Source organism: Oryctolagus cuniculus, chromosome 2, assembly GCF_964237555.1.
Source record: "Oryctolagus cuniculus chromosome 2, mOryCun1.1, whole genome shotgun sequence".
NCBI classification, from domain to species: domain Eukaryota; kingdom Metazoa; phylum Chordata; class Mammalia; order Lagomorpha; family Leporidae; genus Oryctolagus; species Oryctolagus cuniculus.
The window spans coordinates 187,237,462-187,258,883 of record NC_091433.1 but is presented as its reverse complement, the minus strand read 5'-3'; the positions used below and the strand labels follow the sequence as shown (position 1 = coordinate 187,258,883).

Here is a 21,422-nt window from a genome sequence, read left to right as displayed (position 1 = left end):
CCCAAGTGCTTGGGCCCTGCACCCCTTGGGAGACGAGGAGAAGCACCTGGCTCCTGCCATCGGATCAGTGCGGTGCCACGGTCGCAGCACGCCGGCCGCGGCGGTCATTGGAGGGTGAACCAACAGCAAAAGGAAGACCTTTGTCTCTGTCTCTCTCTCTCACTGTCCACTCTGCCTGTCCAAAAAAAAAAAAAAAAGTACTAGAACACAGACTCTCCCTTCAGTTTGGATAACCTATTTACCCCAGAAGACAAGGAAGAGGTTCTCCATACATTGTCACAGAGTAACAGCACCCAAACCTCTCATCTCAAACTAGATTCATCTCCTTCCTTTACTGACAAAATAGTTTTGCAGCATGCACAGAAACATGATCTACAGGTGAAAGGCCATCCTAAATCTTATTTAATAATATCGATTTCCCTGAAAGTGCATCATTCCTTGAGAACATTATGCTCAGTGAAATAAACTAGTCACACAAAAACAAGTGGTGAATTTCCAATTACATTAAGTCCATGGAGTAGTCCAACTCATGAAGACAGAAAGCAGAGTGCTGGTTACCAGAATCTAAGGGGGAGCAGAGAATGGGGAGTACTTTCATGGGTACAGAATTTCAAACTCGCAAGATAGAAAGAGGCCTAGAGACTGGTTGTACAGCAATGTTAATGTGAACCATACACATAGAAACAGGGAAGAATGTAATTTTTATATTTTGTGAATTTTACAACTGAGTTAGGGGAAAAAGTGTATCAGGGCCAAATGATCCTAAAGGTCCCTATGCTTAACACAGAGTAAAAATATGATTAACAAATGCATAAGAGATACAGTGTATTCTTTCTGACCAAAACTGTAAGGAACACAACTAGTACATCACCTGGCTTTCAGTCTAAGAAAATCAAGGAGGGGTTTCATTCCCAATTCAATTCCAAACAAAATGCTTTTGAAGGCTTACTTACTTTTCCACACCAATCCTTTATCTTTTCCATATCTCCTGTCATAACAATCATTTATTCATTCAAAAACTGTTAACCATCATGGTAGGCATGTACTATGCACACAGCACTTTATTAAGAGATACGGGTTAGTCTTGTTATCAAAGAAACCTGCCCTAAGATACTCTAATCTCAAAAGGCAGAAAATTATCCTCCGCATTGGTCACCAAAGTCCTCCTACTTCTGGATGACTCATCAGAGAGAAAGCAAAGGATGCCAAACAACTTTACCCAAGGACACTTCCCAGAGCAAAATGCAAAAGGGAAAAAAATTCTCTGAGACTCTTGGCTTTCTGCTGCATTATCAACTGGGGCAGAGCACACAAGGGACAAGGACGGAAAAAAAATGGGAATGATTTATGATTGACAAAGGCACAAAATGCCAGAGACAAACACATCATCTCAAGTATGCAGACACGGAAAGGCCATGAGGCTGCAGGTCACAGGAGGCAATGCCAGTGCGACTGGTCTGTCACAGTCTCTCACATTGACTTGCAAAGTTGTTTGGAATGAAGGCAGGTGAAAGTGTTTTTAGATTCCAAGATAACAGCAGCTGCTGAATACCGGGAGCAGGGCTGTGCCAACAGAAGCTCACCCTGGCATCCGCTATGATGTAACACTGGTCACTCACCACTCTTTATTTCTGGACTTAATTAAATGTCACATAAATGACGATGCAACTAAAGGCTGAGAATAATTAGAAGTCAACCGATAACTCAAACTACCACAAATTCAGAAAGGAAAATGGAACATCTAAAAACATTTTCATAGCCTACTCTTCAAATGCATTCCTCAACGTGCAGGTTACCACATGCTTGTCATCACCAAATTTTCAACCATCAGATAATCTAATGAACCCAAGGTATTCACAAATGAACAAACGGCCAATTGCAACAGTCACGGGTTTTCTAGTATGATGAGAATATGGAGCTCCAGTATTTTGTTTCTAACAGCAGAGTTTTGTCACTTATATCGTAAGTATTTTAATTAGTGCACTACCTCACCATACACTAAATATAACTTAAATCTTTCCTGTTGGTTCCAAAGATGATCCAGAAACAGCTCATGATGAGTATCATTTCTATATGAGTGTATTTCTAGTAAATATATAAGCATCAAAGAACTCTTGACTAACAGATATTGAACAGAGTTTATTTCCATATATATTAAAAGTAAATGAACTTTATATGGAGTATTTTAACATGGATTGGATCCTCAAAAAGAAAATGAAAATTAATAGAAAATTGTATAAGTTCAAATAGATCTGTGGTTAGTTTCAAGTACTGTACTAGTCAGTTCTTCTAGATGTCTTAAGATGCAAATTTGCTCTAATGAATTGATATATTAACAAACAACTTTTGATCAGAGTCTGCAAACTCAAAATGCTTCCATAGCCTTGGTAGCTCATGACAAGAGCCTAGGGTGATTACTGAGGCCATAAACAAGAGTGTCAATTTGTTAAGTCAACAACAGGAGTCACTGTGCACTTATTCCTCATGTAGGATCTCTGTCCTTAGTGTGCTGTACATTGAGATTTAATGCTATAACTAGTACTCAAACAGTATTTTTCACTTTATGTTTCTGTGTGGGAGCAAACTGTTGAAATCTTTACTTAATATATACTAAATTGATCTTCTGTATATAAAGAGAAACGAAAATGAATCTTGATGTGAATGGAAGGGGAGAGGGAGTGGGAAAGGGGAGGGTTGCGGGTGGGAGGGACGTTATGGGGGGGAGCCATTGTAATCCATAAGCTGTACTTTGGAAATTTATATTCATTAAATAAAAGTTAAAAAATTTAAAAACAAAACAAAACAAACAACAACTGAAGCACAGCACAAATTCCACATCTGCTGATGCACAGTGTCATCCCTGAGAAGCACTAGGTGCACACAAAAACCGCACCAAGCTGCACCGGCCATCTTGATTCCACGGCACGCACGCTCCCCAAAACACTTGCTGCTGCCTCAGTTCACTGAGCTGTCGGAAGCCAGTCTCCCCCACACTTCCATCAGGTTTATAAATAGCCTCCTTCCTCCACCTCCCAATAACTCACAAGCCACAACTCTTCCAATAACTATTTCCATAAGCAAGGCCTTCTTCAGGTCTCTTCAACTATTTATTTTACATTTTAATTTTTAGTGATTATGTATTTCTCAATCATTTAACATGTGTAAAGCCATATTATGATTTTCATTAGGTTCCTAACCTTGTCCCAGTGAACAGTGCTACTAACTTCAATTTTTCCCGGATGCCCTATGGTTTTCACTGGATGATTTTGCATGGTACAATGACTTTGAGGACTGCATTTGTCACATTACAGTGGAGCTGACTAGTTCAGTGGTAATTTCTTATTTTGATAAATGTTCTATGGTAATACAAAAAGAACAATGAACCTGGGTGAAGAGGATACTGGAATTTTCTGTTTTTACCTTCGCAATTTTTCTGGATATTTTATTCTAAAAATAAGTTTAAAACTATCATTCTATACACATGCACAAACACACACACACAGACGTATATATGTATGTATAAAATTCTAAGATCTTTAGAGGGATTCTACTTGTTATATTTTTATTTATTTATTTATTTTTAAAAATGTATTTGTAAGGTAGAATGACAGAGATGTGCCATCCAAATAATTTTTTAAAAACATAAATAAATGGCCTGACAGCCAGGGATGGATCAGGCCAAAGCTTGGGGCTAGACATCTCAACATAGTTTCTCCCTCATGGGTAGCAGGGACCTAACTACTTAAGTCTCACTGCTATCTTCCAGAAGAACTTTATTTATTTATTCATTCATTCATTCATTTATCTATCAATCTATCTATTTATTTATTCATTGGAAAGACAGAGATAGTGAGAGAGAGGAAGGGAGAGAAAGAAAGAGAGTGCCCTGCCATCTACTGGCTCACTCCCCAAACGGCCACCTTGGCTTCAGCTGGGCCACACTGAAGCAAAGAACCAGGAGTTTCTTCCAGGTCTCCCATGTGGGTGCAGGGACCCAAGCACTTGGGCCATCTTCCTCTGCTTTCTCAGGTGCATTAGCAGAGAGCTGGATCAGAAGTGAGGCAGCCAGGACTCAAACCAGCATCTATATGGAATGCCGGCAATGCAGGCAGAGGCTTAACCATCTCTGCCACAGCACCGGCCCCTGAGGAGTACTTTATAGAAGGAAACTGGATTGGAGAGCAGAGCCTTCCAAGAACTTGGATGTGGGATGCAGGTATCATAAGCAGTGCCTTAACTGCTATGTCAAACACCTGCCCCATGATTCCAATTTAAAAAAAGAGTTGCTGACACTTCAATAAAACTTACTTGGTGCCATGCACTGTTTTCAGCTATACACACACACACACACACACTCATTAATCATCTTCATAATACTATGACGTGCTCTAGTCATCCCTATTTTACAGGTGGGAAGAATGGAGTACAATTAAGAATAAGGAGCTGGTGTTGCGACGCAGAGCATCCCACATGGGCACAGGATCATGTCCCAGCTGGTCCACCTCCAATCCAGCTCCCTGCTAATGGCCTGGGAAAAGCAGAAGATGGCTCAAGTGCTTGGGCTCCTGCTACCCATGTGGGAGACTTGGAAGAAATTCCTGGCTCCTGGCTTCAGCCTGGTCATTGCAGCCACCTTGAGAGCAAACCAGCATACAGAAAATACCTCAATCTCTCCCTCTCTCTCTGTAGCTCTAATTTTCAAATAAATAAATAAATCAAAAAAAAAAAAAAAAAAAGGAACCCAAATCATGAATCAAGGCAACGAGATAGTCAATGCTCTTACCCCAAAGCTACATGACTCAAACAGATAACTCTTCTAGCTAGCTTGTATTCATCATTCTTGAAAGATTTTATACTAGGAAGAGGCAAAATGAGAAATCTAAATAATCTTTCTGAAATCTGCTTATATCACCAAAAAAATACTAAAAAAATTTTTTTAATTCTTATCTTTTCACAGAAAATCTAGATTATTGTAAGTTGTTAAAGTTAACAAAGATTGTGAAAAACGTCACCTTTGCACGTTCAAGCAGCCAACGAGAAAATAAAGCGTAAACATTCTATAACAATGACAAACCAAGAATAGGCAGCTAATAAAAAGATCTATCACCTGTGACAGAAAATGTAATTTCAAAGCTTTACAAAACTTGGCCACATCTCATCAATGTCAAATATGCACGACTTTTTAAGAGTGACACTCTAAAACACAAAATAACACACATCATACAAATTTCCCAGCCATCATAATCATACAACTTGGTTCAGTCAAAACTGGCTTATAAAACTCTGGTTAAATGCCAAGGCAAAAACTTTGTCAATCTCAAAACAGAACAGGTTACAAGTGAACCTGTTCACATAATTTCCAGAGCTTTCCAAAATTTTAAAATGTTAATTCTACCTAGTCTTCCATGTACTTAATGTGATTTCTAAGTCACTCATTCATTCAAAAAAGTACTTACAGGGCTCACTTTATATCAGGCACTCTTCCAGGCATGAGGCTACATCAGTGAGCAAGACACAAAGTCCTTCCCTTACCGTTTTTTTCCCATTTATTTATTTGTTTATTTTCCTCTTATTTGAAAGACAGAAAGATGGGGGTGGGAACAGAAGAAGAAAGATTCCATACACTGGTTCACATCCCAAATGCCTGAAACAGCCAGGGTGGGGCCAGGCCAAAGTCAAGAACCGAGAATTCTCTCTTTCTCTACCTCTCTCTGTAACTCTTTCAAATAAATAAATCTTCAAAAAAAAAAAAAAAGAAAAAGGGCCCAGAATTCTATCCAGATCTCCGTCATGGGTGGCAGGGACTCGAGTACTTGAGAGATCATCTGCTACTCCCCAGGGTATGCATTAGCAGAAAGCTGGAGCGGACACAGAGTAGCCACAACTTGAATCAGGAACTCTAATACGGGATGCGGGCATCCCAAGCAACGACTAACTCCCTCCTTATACATTTTATCGTCATTCATTCATCAGGGGATAAGAAAAGGAAAAAACACATAAATACCCCTGTCCTAGGAGAAATGACATTTTTAAAGGGAAAAGAGACAGATAAATAAATAAAAATGTGGTTGGGGTAAGGCTTTTGTGAAGAGGTAGACTGTGAATAGAGACTGTAAATGAAGTAGAGACCCAGGCACAAGAAAAGAGCCCACCAAGACCAAGACCATCCAGCAGGCGCAGGCCCAGCACGTGCCAGGAACAGCAAGCAGTCTGTGTGGAAGGAGTGGAGAGCGAGGAACTGCGCAGAGTGAGACACCCACGCTGCATCTGACTCCCAAGTCACACTTGAAGGCCACTCCACAGATTATTAGGAAGGCATTAGATATCTGCAAACTACAAGTATGAGCAGAAAGGAAGCCTGAGCGGAATGAAGCTCAGGCTGTGCCACTGAGAGATGCACGCGCCCACAAAGAACAAAGCAAGCACACGGAGTTCAACAGCTCTTCAAGGTGGTCTCTGGGTAAGACAAGGTCATTGTATTAGTTTCCAACACTGCTATGAGAAGGAAAAGTGGGACAGAAAAGGCTGTGAAGAGTCACTGGAGTATTTTCCACTCCCCTCCTCCCTCGGGTTGAAAGCATGGTGCTCTGTGCAGGAATTCCTGTTGGTTCCTAAAGCATCTTTGACAATCGCTGCGAAGAAAAGGTGCTTTGCTCATTCTGAAGTCCTTCCGTAATGGCAGACACATCTAAGCTACTGAAAAACAGTGAGGGAGAAGAGCACTCTCGTGCCACCGAACCTCACCCAGTATTTCCAAGTGACCTGAAAACCCTCAAAAAAGGAAGCATTCTCTTTACCCCATCTTACATTACTTCATCTAGGATTGTATCTACACGTGCATGAGGGTAAAGCTGCTGAAAGGGAAAAGGAGGGCAGGCTTAACAGTGACTCCAGGCTGGCGCCGCGGCTCACTAGGCTAATCCTCCACCTGAGGTACCGGCACCCAGGGTTCTAGTCCCGGTTGGGGCACCAGATTCTGTCCCGGTTGCTCCTCTTCCAGTCCAGCTCTCTGTTGTGGCCCGGGAAGGCAGTGGAGGATGGCCCACGTGCTTGGGCCTTGCACCCGCATGGGAGACCAGGAGGAAGCGCCTGGCCCCTGGCTTTGGATCGGTGCAGCGCGCCAGGTGTAGCAGCCATTTTGGGGGTGAACCAATGGGAGGAAGACCTTTCTCTGTCTCTCTCTCTCACTGGCTAACTCTGCCTGTCAAAAAAACAAACAAACCAAAAAAACCCCGGTGATTCCAAAGAGCAAGTTTGCCACAAGAGCCTTGACAAATACTGACCCACGCCTTCTCCCACACGAGCAGGGCCAAGTCCACCTGCCACACTCCCTCAGAGAGCCCCGTGAACCCCTCACTTCAATGAAGGACACAGTTCAGCCAGTCAGCAAACACTGTCAGGGCACTTACTCCACATGCACCACATTTAAGACCTGGGGATCCAAACATAAGGAAGGGACGGCCTCTGCCTCTACCAGTTCATTTAGAGTTGAAGGCTGGGTGTTTGTTAAAGAAAGGAAAAACTGGAAGAAATAAAAATGGCTGGCCACAGTACAACATAAAAAGTGTTAAACTACAAGAATGAACAAAAATTTTGAGATTACAGGGGAAAGCAGTAACTTATGGGAGACCTCACAAAAGAAGTTATGCCTAAAGCCTAATTGTAGTTTTTGTTTGCAGTGGCCCAAAATCACAAGAGGATAGTACACTGCTATTAAAACCTATTTTGCCTGCTCTTTATGAATACAGAAAAGCAATATTCATTGCAAGTCTTCTTGAGAAACAAAGATAAACAAAAAAATCTACATTTTTCTCAATATGTTTAAAAATGAATATAACCTAAGGAATTATCAGAAATCAGTCTTTTCAACATTTGTCTAAGGATCATATAACAAACAATGATTCAAAGTAGCTTTATTTTCTGATTACCCTCTACTGCAATACAGTGCAACTGACATTTTATTGTAATTTAAATTGGTTCTTCAGACAGGCCCCATAGAGGAACCAGAGGGCATTGAAAGTCATGCAGCACTGGGTTTTGTACAACTGTTTTGCAAACCAATTCTGAAATTTCAGGGTGAATAAAATGTTTCTTTAAGCAATCAGAAGACAATAACAATAAATGCATTCAAATCTAAGAAATTAACTTTTAAAAAATTTTAAGAAATTGCAGCCCTTTTCTCTAATACTAACAATTTACAGGAGAAAATTGTTCACTACCATCCAGATTAAGTCTATCTTACAAAGAGGTACAAAACAAACAGAGTTATATTCCAAAATATTTATAAATATATATTTACAAAACACATTTACATATCACTTATACATATCTAAAAATTATTATAAAGTGAAAAGGGCATGTCAAGCTTTTTTATTTTCTTCATTTTTATCAGAACAAAGACTTACATTTATTACTAAAAATAATACAAGGGGCCAGCGCTCTGGAGGAATCAGCTGGGCCTCTGCCTGCAACGCCAGCATACCATTTGGGCACCAGTTCACGGCCCGGCTGCTCCTCTTCTGATCCAGCTCTCTGCTGTGGCCTGGGAAAGTGGGAGATGGCCCAAGTCCTTGGACCCCTTCACCCACATGGGAGACTCAGAGTAGGTTCTTGGATTCTGGCTTCCTATCAGCCCAGCTCTGACCATTATGGCCACTTGGGGAGTGAACCAGTGGATGGAAGAGCTTTCTGTCTGTCTCTCCCTCTCCCTGTAACTCTGCCTCTCAAATAAATAAATAAATCTTTAAAAATGTTAAATAATACAAAATAAAGAGCTTACAATATATTTCTAGAGCTCACTAACCTAAAAGCAAATAAACATAGGTTTGAATCCTGGCTACATGAACATAAACTTTAGCACACTACTAATTCACTGTAAATCTCAGCTTTCTGTGATAACTGATCATACTAAAATTATTTGGAAACTACGTATGTGCCAAATACCTTGTAATTAGTCTATAAATGTTGACCATCACCAACATCAAAGCCAATAAATAAGTTATTAGGTAGTTAAAGGATATTTCATAATATCCTTTAACAATGTAAGTTTTCAGTAGCTGAAATCAGTAACAATGATATCAATCAGAATTGTCATAATCCCTTACAGTATTTTACAGTTCATAACAAACTTGATATATATCAATTCCTCTGTTAGTAAAAATATACAATGTGAAAGAGCAAGACAGGGAATGTCAACTCAGTTTAAAGATGGGTAAACTCAAAATCGGAAAGGATAACTCATGCAGTGAATAAGGGACTCACATTTACTATGAGTTAGTGTACTGCTCACAGATCTCACCAATGGCTGTCTGGTTGCTCTTTTGCCTTCTGCTTCCTTTTAGTTAACTGATCTAAGCAAGGTATCCTCTGCATGCCTGTTCTCCAGGTGCCAGTCAGGCCCATCTTGAGCAACGCACTGAGGCAAATAAATTCTCTTAAGAAATGCTTGGGCCTCTGTAAGACCACAGATGTTAATACTAGGACACAGGCATCGAGTCTGTGACACATATCATAACCCAGTTAATAAATGTCCTTACATTCAAAAAGGAGAGATGGTCTAACTAATAGTAGAGCGTTATTTGATGTCCCAGTTGTCTTCGTGTCTCTGGAATTCCATACAGAGTAAAGGTTTATAAAGGAAAGCAAAGGCAGACAATCCTAAATCCCTGGACTGATCTCCTAACATAATCAGAACGACACTGCAGTTTTGAAATGATACGACTACTTCAAACAGATATTGTTATCCTAAAAACTGCTCTTAACCAGAAAACAGTAATATATTAAGTATGTAGCAGTACAATCAAGAGGCTTTAAAAAAAAAAAAAAAAAAACAGAGAAAAAGAACAGTGTTTCTTAAGTAAAGATAATCATGTTATGCTGGAAACATTGTATTTTTTTAAAGATTTATTTTACTTGAAAGAGTTACACAGAGAGAAGGAGAGGCAGAGAGAGAGAGAGAGAGAGAGAGAGAGAGTCTTCCATATGTTGGTTCACTCCCCAAATGGCCAAAATGACTGGAGTTGTGCTGATCCGAAGTCAGGAGCCAGGAACTTCTTCCAGGTCTCCCACGTGGGTGCAGGGGCCCAAGGACTTGAGCCATCTTCTCCTGCTTTCCCAGGCCACAGCAGAGAGCTGGATCGGAAGTGGAGCTGCCGGGTCTCAAACCGACACTCATATGGGATGCCGGCACTGCAGATGGCGGCTTTACCTGCTGTGCCACAGTGCCAGCCTCTACTCCTGCATCCACATGGGAGACCCGGAAGAAGCTCCTGGCTTCTGATCAGTTCTGCTCCAGCCACTGCATCCATCTGGGGACTGAAACAGCGGAAGGAAGACCTCTCTGTCTCCCTACCTCTCTCTGTAACTCTTTTTTTTTTTTTCCTCAGTTGGATGACTTTTCTCTTTATTTCTTTTTTTTATTATTTAGTAAATATAAATTTTGAAAGTACAGTTTATGGATTACAATGGCTCCCCCCCCATAACTTCCCTCCCACTTGCATCCCTCCCATCTCCCGCTCCCTCTCCCATTCCATTCACATCAGGATTCATTTTCAATTATCTTTATATACAGAAGATCAATTTAGTATATATTAAGTAAAGATTTCATCAGTTTGCACCTACACAGAAACACAAAGTGTAAAATACTGTTTCAGTACTAGTTATAGCATTACTTCACATTGGACAACACATTAAGGACAGATCCCACACAAGAAGTAAGTACACAGTGACTCCTGTTGTTGACTTAACAATTTGACATTCTTGTTTATGGCGTCAGTAATCTCCCTTGGCTCTAGTCATGAGTTGCCAAGGCTATGGAAGCCTTTTGTGTAACCCTGTCTTTCAAATAAATAAAATAAATCTCTTAAAAAAAAAAAAAAACATTTTAAATTAGGATCACTTGAAAATCAGTTGGAAATAATCTTACTGGGAAACAAAGTTTAAAAAAAGTATATTAAAATTACTATTGGGTAACTACTGTGTTGTGGCACAGTGAGTTAAGCCACTGCTTTGGAGGCCAGCATCCAATACGAAAGTACCTGGCATTGAGTCCACCTCCACTTCCAATCCAGCCTGCTTCTAATGTGCATCCTCGCAGGTGGCAGGTAACAGTTCAAGAACTTAGGGTACTGGGGCCGGCACTGTGGCTGGTAAAGCCACAGCCTGCAGTGCCAGCACCCCATATGGGCGCCGGTCTGAGTCCCAGCTGCTCCACTTCCAATCCAGCTCTCTGCTATGGCCTGGGAAAGCAGTAGAAAATGACCCACGTCCTTGGGCCCCTACACCTGTGTGGAAGACCCGAAGAAACTCCTGGCTTCAGATCGGTGCAGCTCTGGCCATTGCAGCCAATTAGGGAGTGAACCAGAGAATGAAAGACCTCTCTCTCTCTCTCTCTCTCTCTCTCTGCCTCTCCTCATTCTGTGTAACTCTTTCAAATAAATAAATAAATCTTCAAAATAAAATAAAATAAAAACCTTAGGGCACTGTCATTCATGAGGGAGAGCCAGAGAGAGTTCTGGGCTCCTGGTCGCAGCCTGGCCCAGCGATAGATATTGCAGGCATTTGGGGAGTGAACCACTGTATAGAAAATTAGAAGATCTCTCTCTCTCTTTCACTCACTCTACCTTCCAAATAAAAATAAATATCTTTAAATAAAAATTACTATTTATAAAACAAAGACTGTCCAACATGAAACAAAATCTTCTTACTAATAGAAAGCAGACAAAATTCCATTAAAATAATCACCTACCAAGCTTCCGGTAGCAAAACAGAATACTCATGTGGTGATGTGGTCTCTGGAAAGTTGGAGAGAATCGCAAGGCGATGAGGAAGAAGGTCAGAGCCATGGTAAGTAAACAGAATTTCCAGTGCTTGAACATTACTTTCCTGTATCAAAGGCAAGGGACAAGTTTCTTAGAAATGAGGACGTGATGCTATCACATTCCAAACTTATAATTAGCTATTTTATTCAGTTCTGATATAAAGAACTTTGAAATATCCCTGATTTTTCCCACTCTGTGTAACATTTCTCAGTCTAATGCTATAAAATTATTTATATGTAAAACTCAAAATGTCAAAGTTTTTAAAATATGAATTATACTTTATCTACATTTATTAATACAAAAGAAAATAAAATATAATGGTATCTTGCGTGCAAAACCCTTAACTGCATGATTCAAAGATTTAGATAGCGTCAACGGCCATAATTATTTTATTTATGAAAAAGAAATTACCCGAGCATAAGTTCTTGCTGAGAGAACAATATTTTGATTTCTGAATTTCTTAAAGAATTCCGCATCATATCTCTGCTCAGAAGCAGGAGGCACGCCCAGGATTTCCTGAGGGGAAACAGTAATTAAATGAAAAGGCATTTAGATTTAGGTGACACGAAAATATTTAAATCCTCATAACTCTGCCAGCCAAAATAAATAAGGCCTGAATTAATTAACTTCAACTATCATTTATTAACTAAAATACTACATCTGCATTCTTGCCTTAATTTGGAAAGGACCATATTTTTAAATACTATTAATTTTAAAGTAAAATCCAGAAGCAAATGAAACAGGTAGTAAAAAGTAAATGAATAACTGTAGGATAACCAAAATTAACCACTTGGTAAAAACAAATATGCAATAGTTCTCTGTGGTGCCTGTTTTTGAAGATATCATCATCAGTGAAACTAAAGCTAAGTATAAAAATAAACTGTATCTGTACAGACGCCTATAGTTCACCACAAAATATTACCTCTAAATATCTCACAACAAGGAAAGTAAAAGGGCATGCTTTAAAGCAGCCAAACTAGTTGTACCTATAAATCAAATCATTAGCAATTTTCCTTAATTCATTTATATGATATGACACACTCATTATCAATGTTTTCCAATAACCACAGAATTAGTCCTCTTTTATTATTTTGAAAACATTTCAATTGTATTGGCAAGGCAGGGTAATCGAAGACTTTCGAATTTTCCTGTGTGGTCAAAAGTGTTATACACCTCCCACAGTCTTGAGATGCTCATCACATTATCAGAGGTAACATTTATCAAATACCTACTATGTGCCAGTGTGAAGAGCTGAGAAAGGTATGCCCACAGAAGGGAGATGCAATACAGAATGACTGAAGAAGTAACCTTCAAGTGAAGTCAGACTTCAATAGTTCGACATTTATTTTAAAACTTGGGTAACACAGCTATGAGAGTCATGTGGAAAAGCAATCTAAACTATGTGTATGTATTGAAATGTGCTCACTTTCACTTATACCTTTACCGATACCTACCTAGTCTTACACAATGCTACTGAAAAGAACAACACAGGGACATCTGTGTGAAGTCCCTGAAGGCTCAAATACGAAGCATACTATTTTCAAGTTCAAGCGTCTAACTTTAGCCCTAACTCATATTAAAGATCAGTCAACTAAATTCAACCCACTACCAAATTATTAAAATAAAAAAGAAACATTAGCCGGCGCCGTGGCTCACTAGGCTGATCCTCTGCCTGTGGCGCCGGCACCCCGGGTTCTAGTCCCGGTTGGGGCGCCGGATTCTGTCCCAATTGCTCCTCTTCCAGACCAGCTCTCTGCTGTGGCCCAGGAAGGCAGTGGAGGAGGGCCCACTTGGGCCCTGCACCCGCATGGAAGACCAGGAGGAAGCATCTAGCTCTTGGCTTCGGATCAGCGCAGCACGCCGGCCAGAGGCAGCCACTTCGGGGGTGAACCAACAGAAGGAAGACCTTTCTCTCTGTCTCTCTCTCTCACTGTCTATAACTCTACCTGTCAAAAAAAAAATAACTCAAAAAAAAAAAAAAAAAGAAACATTCATATTAGGATTACTAAAATCTAGTATATACTGAAATTTGATTCTGGAAACATTATCTTAAAATACGGAGGCTGGTGCTGTGGCGTAATGAGTAAATTCACCACCTGCAGCACTGGCATCCCATATGAGTGTCAGTTTCAGTCCCAGCTGCTCCACTTCCAATCCAGCTCCCTGCTAATGGCCTGAGAAAGCAGCAGAAGATGGCCCAAGTGCTTGGTCGCCCTGCACCCACATGGGAGACCTGGATGAAGCTCCTGGCCCCTGGCTTTGGATCAGCCCAGCTCCAGCCCTTGCAGGCATTTAGAGAGTAAACAAATGGATGGAAAATCTCACTGTCACTCTCTTTCTCCCTCTCTCTGTTACTCTGCTTTCAAACAAATAAATCTTTTTTAAAAAAATCAAAATATGAAAGTAAATGTAAAGAATCATAAATCTAGAAAACAGAGATGGACTGACAAGTCTAAAGCATTTCCACTCTCCAGTCCAACAACACAACTTCTAGCGTTCATGAGCTCTAACTTTTATCAAAATTTACATCAAGAGATTGCTTCTGAAAGAAATTAAATTTTCCCCACATCAATAGTTCAAAAGAACAAGAATACCAGATATTAGGGCAGCCATGACATTTATAACGATATATCAAATTAACACAATTGGTGTGATTAAAACTATTCTTTACCTCATATGTTGCAAGTCGGTCTAAGTAGGTTAATAATTTCAGTCTACAACGACAAAGTTCCTTTTGTTCCAGTGTCAACCTGTTTGGAATAATTGTATAAGGCCATTCATATTTACACAGAAGTATATTCCTCTAGAAGCTAAAATGGAATGAAAATGATCCATATTCCATTGAGCCCCAAACTCAAGGAACAATAGGCAAAAGTACAAGGGTAAGATAATATTAAATGCATTGTTTCTGAAATAATTTAGTATAATTATCACCAGTAAAGAACAACCTGAAATAACTAGTTATTTTAAAGAAATTATCAACTGAACAGTACAGTCACCTACTTTGCAAAGTTCACTAACTGAAGCAGCTCCCGTCTCTTCTTGAGCTCCTTTTCCTTTTTGTTCTTGGCCGGCTCCTCCTCAGACGGCGAAAGCTCCTCATAGGAGATATTCTCAATGTCCACTTCACCAGGTAATGTAAATCTGAAACAAGAAGAGAAAAAATACATCTATTTTGATTGTCTCCTATCTTATGAAGTGCAACCTACTTTCTCCTATTTTGATTGATTTAATTATTAATTTCCACAGACACAGAAACAACTATTTGGAAAAAAACAAAACTTTTGCCATTATAAACAAAGTGACTGGACTTATTATAGACTAGGCAAAAAGTCACAGAAATAATCACAGAAATTTTAAATCAAGAAAATCAAAGTTATTTAGGAAACACAAAAGATCATATTCACCCCATGTAAAAGAGTCTATGCAGAAAATACTGCCCACAGTTTACACTTTGAATCACTTCTATTTATGGTCCTAAAATGGTAATGAATGTCACTGTCATTTAAATTACTTATTTATCAGGTACACTATCATCTTTATATCTCAAAAGAAGTCTCAAATGTCTGATGAGTAATGGCTCTTGACAAAAAACGTGATTGCTATTATGAACTGACATTTGAATGATGCTTAAAAGTTTATGAGGCACTTTTACAAGACACATAATTTAATCACTCCATGTAATTCTGTGAAGGGGTTATGATCCCACACATAAGGAACATGAGGCTCAGAATCACCTAAGGTGGTGGTTCTGACTAGGAAGCCAATGCAGATAAGCGCCATATGCCCCAGCTTAAAACTGGCAAGGCTTAGTAAAAGTCTGGAGAACGCGATGCCTCCTCAGTGTCAAGCTATCATCCGCAGACACGCTCAACATAAAGGAAGGAAAGCTCCGATCTAAAATAACAAAGCACTGATCAAACACAACTGGTTCATAAGGGATTGATCTAAGGAAAAGCTTATCTGGTCTAATGTTCCAGTTTAAAAGTTTTCACGAAGTCACTACTCCTTTGAATCTAAATCTTTCTAAAACCAACCTGCCATCATCTGTTCCTTTCCCTATTGCTATCAGAGCCTCCAGGTCTGTGCCCTTCAGCCCATACTGAAGCAGTTCTTTTGCAGCATCCACATTCTCAGGAACTCTTTCCAGGCATTCGTGGAGAACCCAGGACCGCTTCTTTATTTTACTCTAAATATAAAGAAAATAGAAAAGAGGAATTAAGAATCCATGCCATCTTCGGATCAGCACAGCTCCGGCCATTGCAGCCATCTAAGGAGTCAACCAACGGAAGGAAGACCTTACTCTCTGTCTCTCCCTCTCACTGTCTGTAACTCCACCTCTTAAATAAATAAATAAAATATTAAAAATATATAAAATTAAATTTAAAAAAATAAAGAAAGAAAGAATCCATGCCATCTTACAGAACCTGACAACTGCCTTTCAGAGTCGCAAAGCTGTGCTGAGGAATCATCTGCTTACGAACAGAGTCACAGACAGTTGCTGGAGGCGCTCCACGTAAAACAGCTAAGTCCCTAATGGGAACCACAGCTGGATGCAGGGGATGTGATTCCAGCTGCTTGCTTTCTTCTACTAATGAGCCACACTGAAACAAAAGCTCAGTATTCTTCTTTGAAAATAAAAAATTTTTCCACCCTCTCATAATTGCTTTTGGTTTGCATTTTGGCTATATAAGAAAGTAGAAAACAAGGTAAAAAGATAAGATAGATCATATTTTAATAATTACATTTAAGTTTTAAATAGAACTTAACACAGCACATCGAAGTAACATGTTTATTTGACTATAAGATGTACCATAGGATGCAGATAACTTAATCATAAAAAGTCACAGTTTACAGTTGGAAAGACTAAGGGCATATTGCTTCCTCCAAACCCATTCAAACCCCCTGACTGGTCCTCTTCCTTGAAAGAGCTATCTGAGTCACAAACTGGAAGTTGGATCTGATTCATACCCTGTGTTCCTTTGTACATTCCATCATATCAAATTCACTCATCAAAGGTTTCTTAACTCACTCCCCCTTCCCATATCGGCAGCCTCTTTACTGTAATCTAAATCATCAACACACAACAGTTGGGACACTGTAGAAACCCCTTACCCCAAGAAGGATATCCCAACAGCTAATTCTCTTTCTAATTACATTTCCCAGTGTTCACTATCATGAAATATCAGCTCCAGCAAATTGGATGACTTACAGGGCTCATTTATCCATGAATGTTTACTGCATAACACTATGTAACAGGCACTAAATTAGACAGGAAGACACAGTAGTGAGTAAGATAGACTGAGTCAGGGCCAACATGTGGCACTATGGGCTAAGCCACAGCCTGCCACACAGCATCCCATGTTAGAGCACCAATTTGAGTTCCCCCTGTTCTGTTTCCAATCCAGATCCCTGCTCATGTGCCTGGGAAAACAGGGGAAGAGGCCCAAGTACTTGGGCCCTGCCAATCACATGGGAAACCCTAATGGAGTGTCTGGCTCTTGGCTATGGCCTAACAGCAAAGGTCATTTGAGGAGTGAACTAATGGATGGAAGATCCCTCTCCCACCCCAAAGCTCATCATCTTTTAATTTGCTCTTATTAAAGAATGCATTCCTCCTTTCCAACTACAGGACTACTTGGAATGCCTTCAAATCCCTGCTCACTCTATAAAGTCTTCCATAACATCAAGTCTACACTGACTGCCGCCTTCCCTGGGTTCCCAGTATCATCTGACATGTTCTTGATGGTTTCCGTATTTTCAGCTTGTCTCAGCAGTAGGACTACGGGCTCTCTAACAGCAAAGGCTACACCTACAGTCCCTAGCATAGTACTTTTATTCTTAACTGTCTATATTTATTAAATATCCCCTACCACAAAATTGCATCTTTAACACTTCTCAAGTCCTTCAGGGATCTGTTCTTTATCATGTTCCAGAAAAAGCAAATAAATGGCTAGTGGTGCCCTATATCATAAGAGAAGAAAGGAAGATAATACAGGTTTGATGTTCCAATTTTCTACAGAAAACACAAACAACTTTGTCTTACATTATCTCTCACATTTGAGATATTATTTTTATTAACATAAACAGTTTATCACTCTGGTTTCAGATAACATTTATTATATGTTTAAGTTACTTAATATATATATTTTCTCAAAATGACTATTCTTTTGATGGATTTTGTTTCATTTAAATTTTTTATTCATATAAAGAGAACAGAGTTAATGTTTTTCATATATACAACTTTAAAGAATACAATCATATCATAAAATTTTCCCAGTATTTGCTAGAATCTTCCTAAATGCAAAAGTACCTTCTCTTCTAAACGTCAGATCAAAAGTTCCAATCCTTTAAATGTATGTCATGAGTCCAACTACTTCCTTACAAAGACACCAAGAGTCAAAATACAGAATGCTATGAATTGAGTATGTGCCCCCAAAACTCCCATGTTGAAAAATGAATCCCCAGACTGACAGTATTCGGAGATGGGGTCTTTGGAAAGTAATGAGGGTTGGAATTTTCATGACAGAAGTAGTACCCTAATAAGGGACTTCATAAGTCATAAGGCCAAATAAGAAACAAAATTAGCATCCTTATAACAGAGTTTGTTCCTCACTCCTACCCCTGCTCCCCATCATCTGAAGACACAGCAAGAAAAAATTCATCAGCAAGCTAGAAAGAAGGTACTCACTAGGAATGAAATTGGCCACCACCTGGATCTTGGACTTCCTGGTCTCCACAACTGTGAGGCTACATAACATTAACTATGGAAGGCAGGTAGTAGATTCTTTTTAAAAGATGTAATCTATTTATTTGAGAGGCAGAGTTACAGACAGAGAGAAGGAGAGACACAAAGAAAGGTCTTCCATCCACTGGTTCCCTCCCCAAATGACTGCAATGGCCAGAGCTGGGCGGATCCAAAACCAGGATCCAGGAACTTCTTCCAGGTCTCCCACATAGCTGCAGGGGTCCAAGCACTGAGGGCAACTTCTACTGTTTCCCAGTCCATTAGCAGAGAGCTGGATTGGAAGTGGAGAACCAGTGCCCATTTGGGATGCCAGAGCTTCAGGCAGAGGTTTAGCCTACTACGCCACAGCGCCAGCCCCAGTAGGAAAGACTTCAGCAAAGAAGGGTTCTATTTATGGACTCCCAGCTTCAAACTGCCCCTGGGAGCCAGCTAGCTATGACAGCTTTCCCATTTCTGCTTGCGGCTAGCTGACACAGGATCATGAGAAGGCCACTTCAAAACAAGACTGGTTCTAGTCCTCATGTGCATTGGTTCTTTTCTGGCTGCTCTGGCTTAGTAGCCAGCAAGGCACAACGGGGACATCTTGTGGGGCTTACGTGCCCCCTTCCTCGTGCCATGGACACCTTCCTTACAATTTCAGTGGTACTGCTATGGGCAGATTTCTTCCCAATCTCCCAGGCCACTGAGAGATAGGCTTCCCAGGCTGGGCCTGCCTAAAGAAGTGGGGAGATTTTTCTTGCCATTCCTCCCCAGGGCTCCCTTCTTAACTATCAGCATCACAACACAAGCATGCTGGTAGAGGATTCCTGCTTGCAAGTTTCCGGGGTTTTCTGACCTCAATCTCAGCTCACTGACACCCTAGCAATAGGCGTTCAGCTTCCCTATCCATCCCATGTTTCCCTGACTGCCAGACTAGACAACTATAGACCAGTTAAGACAACCCAGAAAACATCTCTATCAACTGTGCTGCAGTCACTCCTTGCCTAATGAGTATGAACCCGAGCTTAGCAGAGGAGACCTCCTTCCAAGTCTGTTCCTTCAGCCTAGGCTTTGCCTTAGGGCTCTCTCTGTGTCTTATAGATAAACTCTGGTTCCTAGAAAACAAGTCTCCACATTGAAACCTTCCCTGTGGCCCCTGACAAGACCCTGACTAACGCAGGTAAAGAGACACAACTGTGGTGCAGTAAGGAAAAGGATTAAGCACAGAGCAGGTACTTGGCTGCTTTCTCAGGGAATACTGGATCACACACTCAGTATCGAAGTCCAGCTGTAGGAACAGCAGTCCAGACAACAAGGTAACTCTTCCAGGTGAGAAAACATACTTCATGAGCTGTAGCAAAATCAGAAATGTGGAGTCCCCTACCATGAAGCCCTGAACCAACAGATACTCCAAAATATAAACTGTTTCACATATTCACAATTACACATACCAAATAATTCTGAATTGAAGCAATGTTGACTGCTGATTTCCTCCACTGCCTCTGGTAGACGAGATCAGTATCCAGGCCATAGGTATGAGCCAAAGACAAGGCTTCCTCATACTCTTCACTTTCAATCTTTAGACAAAGAAATGGAAACAAGGTCACTATGACAATACAATGAACAATGACAATCCCTTGGATCTGTACAACACATTATGAATACATGTGCACTGTGACACTCAAAGTTCACATACATTTTGAGGAGCAGATAGATCAAGTATCTCTATTAGCATTTTAACAAAGATAAACAGTGAAAAGGTCAGTTCTACATGATAGAACAATGGCAAAACCAAGACCAGCAGTCTAACAGCCACTCTTTGTGCAGGGCTCCTGACCCTGCAGGAAGAACACAGATGAACCTGAACGCAGTGCTGGTCACACAGGCTGCACAAGCCAGGCCTGAACTAGACAGCAGGTGTGCAAGTCTTCTACCAGGTGTAGTCTGAGTACACAGCTGCTTAAACACTGCTAAGGAGAAGAGCTAAAGGTCACTCAAACGACAGCAGAAAGCCAGAGAAATCATAAAGTGGAAACTCAAGCTGAGTGAACTCATCTTTTTTGCTCTTTTTCTGTCTTGATTTTGATTACCCAAGGACAAAAAGCAGCGCTATTTATAATACTGATATCGAAGATCAGTGGTCCAACAATCCCCCTTTAAATTTCTTCCTTTATTGAAAAATTAGCTTTTTTCTCATTAAAATGAGACTGTGATACCTTCAAACTTTGAAAATGATACACCCTCACCTTCCTCTGATAAAGCTCTTCTGGAGTCGTGGAGCGCAAACTCACAAGACGGTAATTTTTAGTAATGGTTCGTGGGCGCTTCCGTGGGGGTGCAAATCGCTCCATTTCAGTCACCAAGTAAAGCCCCTGTTTGATGTAGCTGAAGTAGCGAGCCTTGGCAGAGATTTCATGATCGGAATCAGAATCCTCTTCTCCCTCATCTTCTTCTCCCGACCGAACCTCCAAGCGAGACCGTTTAGGGGCAAGTTTAATCTCACACTACATGGAAAAAAGGAGATGTGGAATTAATAGTAAAGAACTAAAGACAACATTTTAGAATTAGTGGAAAAAATAATACTTCTAATTATACTCTGGTTTGATTCATTATATCATCAATGATGAGACTGACAGAATTCCAACAACAAATACAATAGACATCCACAGCTCCAAAACTAGGCATTATCAGCTCCAAATCTCAAAAACTAAGCCTTTTTTTTAATAATAGGTCAGTAATATGGTCTTGTAAAAATACCCCGGTAATTACTTCAGAGAAATAAAGAGGTTAAGAATGTTAATTTCTTTTCCTTTTGGTATTTCTGTTCACCTGTTACAGAAAAATATGATGATTTTTTAAAAATCTATTTAGAGAAT

The 21,422-nt window shown here is 40.2% G+C and overlaps 1 protein-coding gene across 4 annotated transcripts in view; it reads right to left on the bottom strand.

Annotated features, from left to right (window-relative positions):
• The window catches only part of NBAS (NBAS subunit of NRZ tethering complex), a 461,789-nt gene that overhangs the window by 322,239 nt on the left and 118,128 nt on the right, over positions 1-21,422 (bottom strand). For all 4 annotated transcript variants that reach the window (XM_070069748.1, XM_070069749.1, XM_070069751.1 and 1 more), the window contains exons 15-21: positions 20,793-21,050; positions 19,998-20,123; positions 15,857-16,008; positions 14,823-14,963; positions 14,491-14,569; positions 12,231-12,335; positions 11,747-11,883 (exon numbers count right to left, since the gene is read on the bottom strand). In XM_070069748.1, coding sequence (XP_069925849.1) covers positions 11,747-11,883; positions 12,231-12,335; positions 14,491-14,569; positions 14,823-14,963; positions 15,857-16,008; positions 19,998-20,123; positions 20,793-21,050 — 998 coding nt within the window. The remainder of the gene's footprint in view (positions 1-11,746; positions 11,884-12,230; positions 12,336-14,490; positions 14,570-14,822; positions 14,964-15,856; positions 16,009-19,997; positions 20,124-20,792; positions 21,051-21,422) is intronic.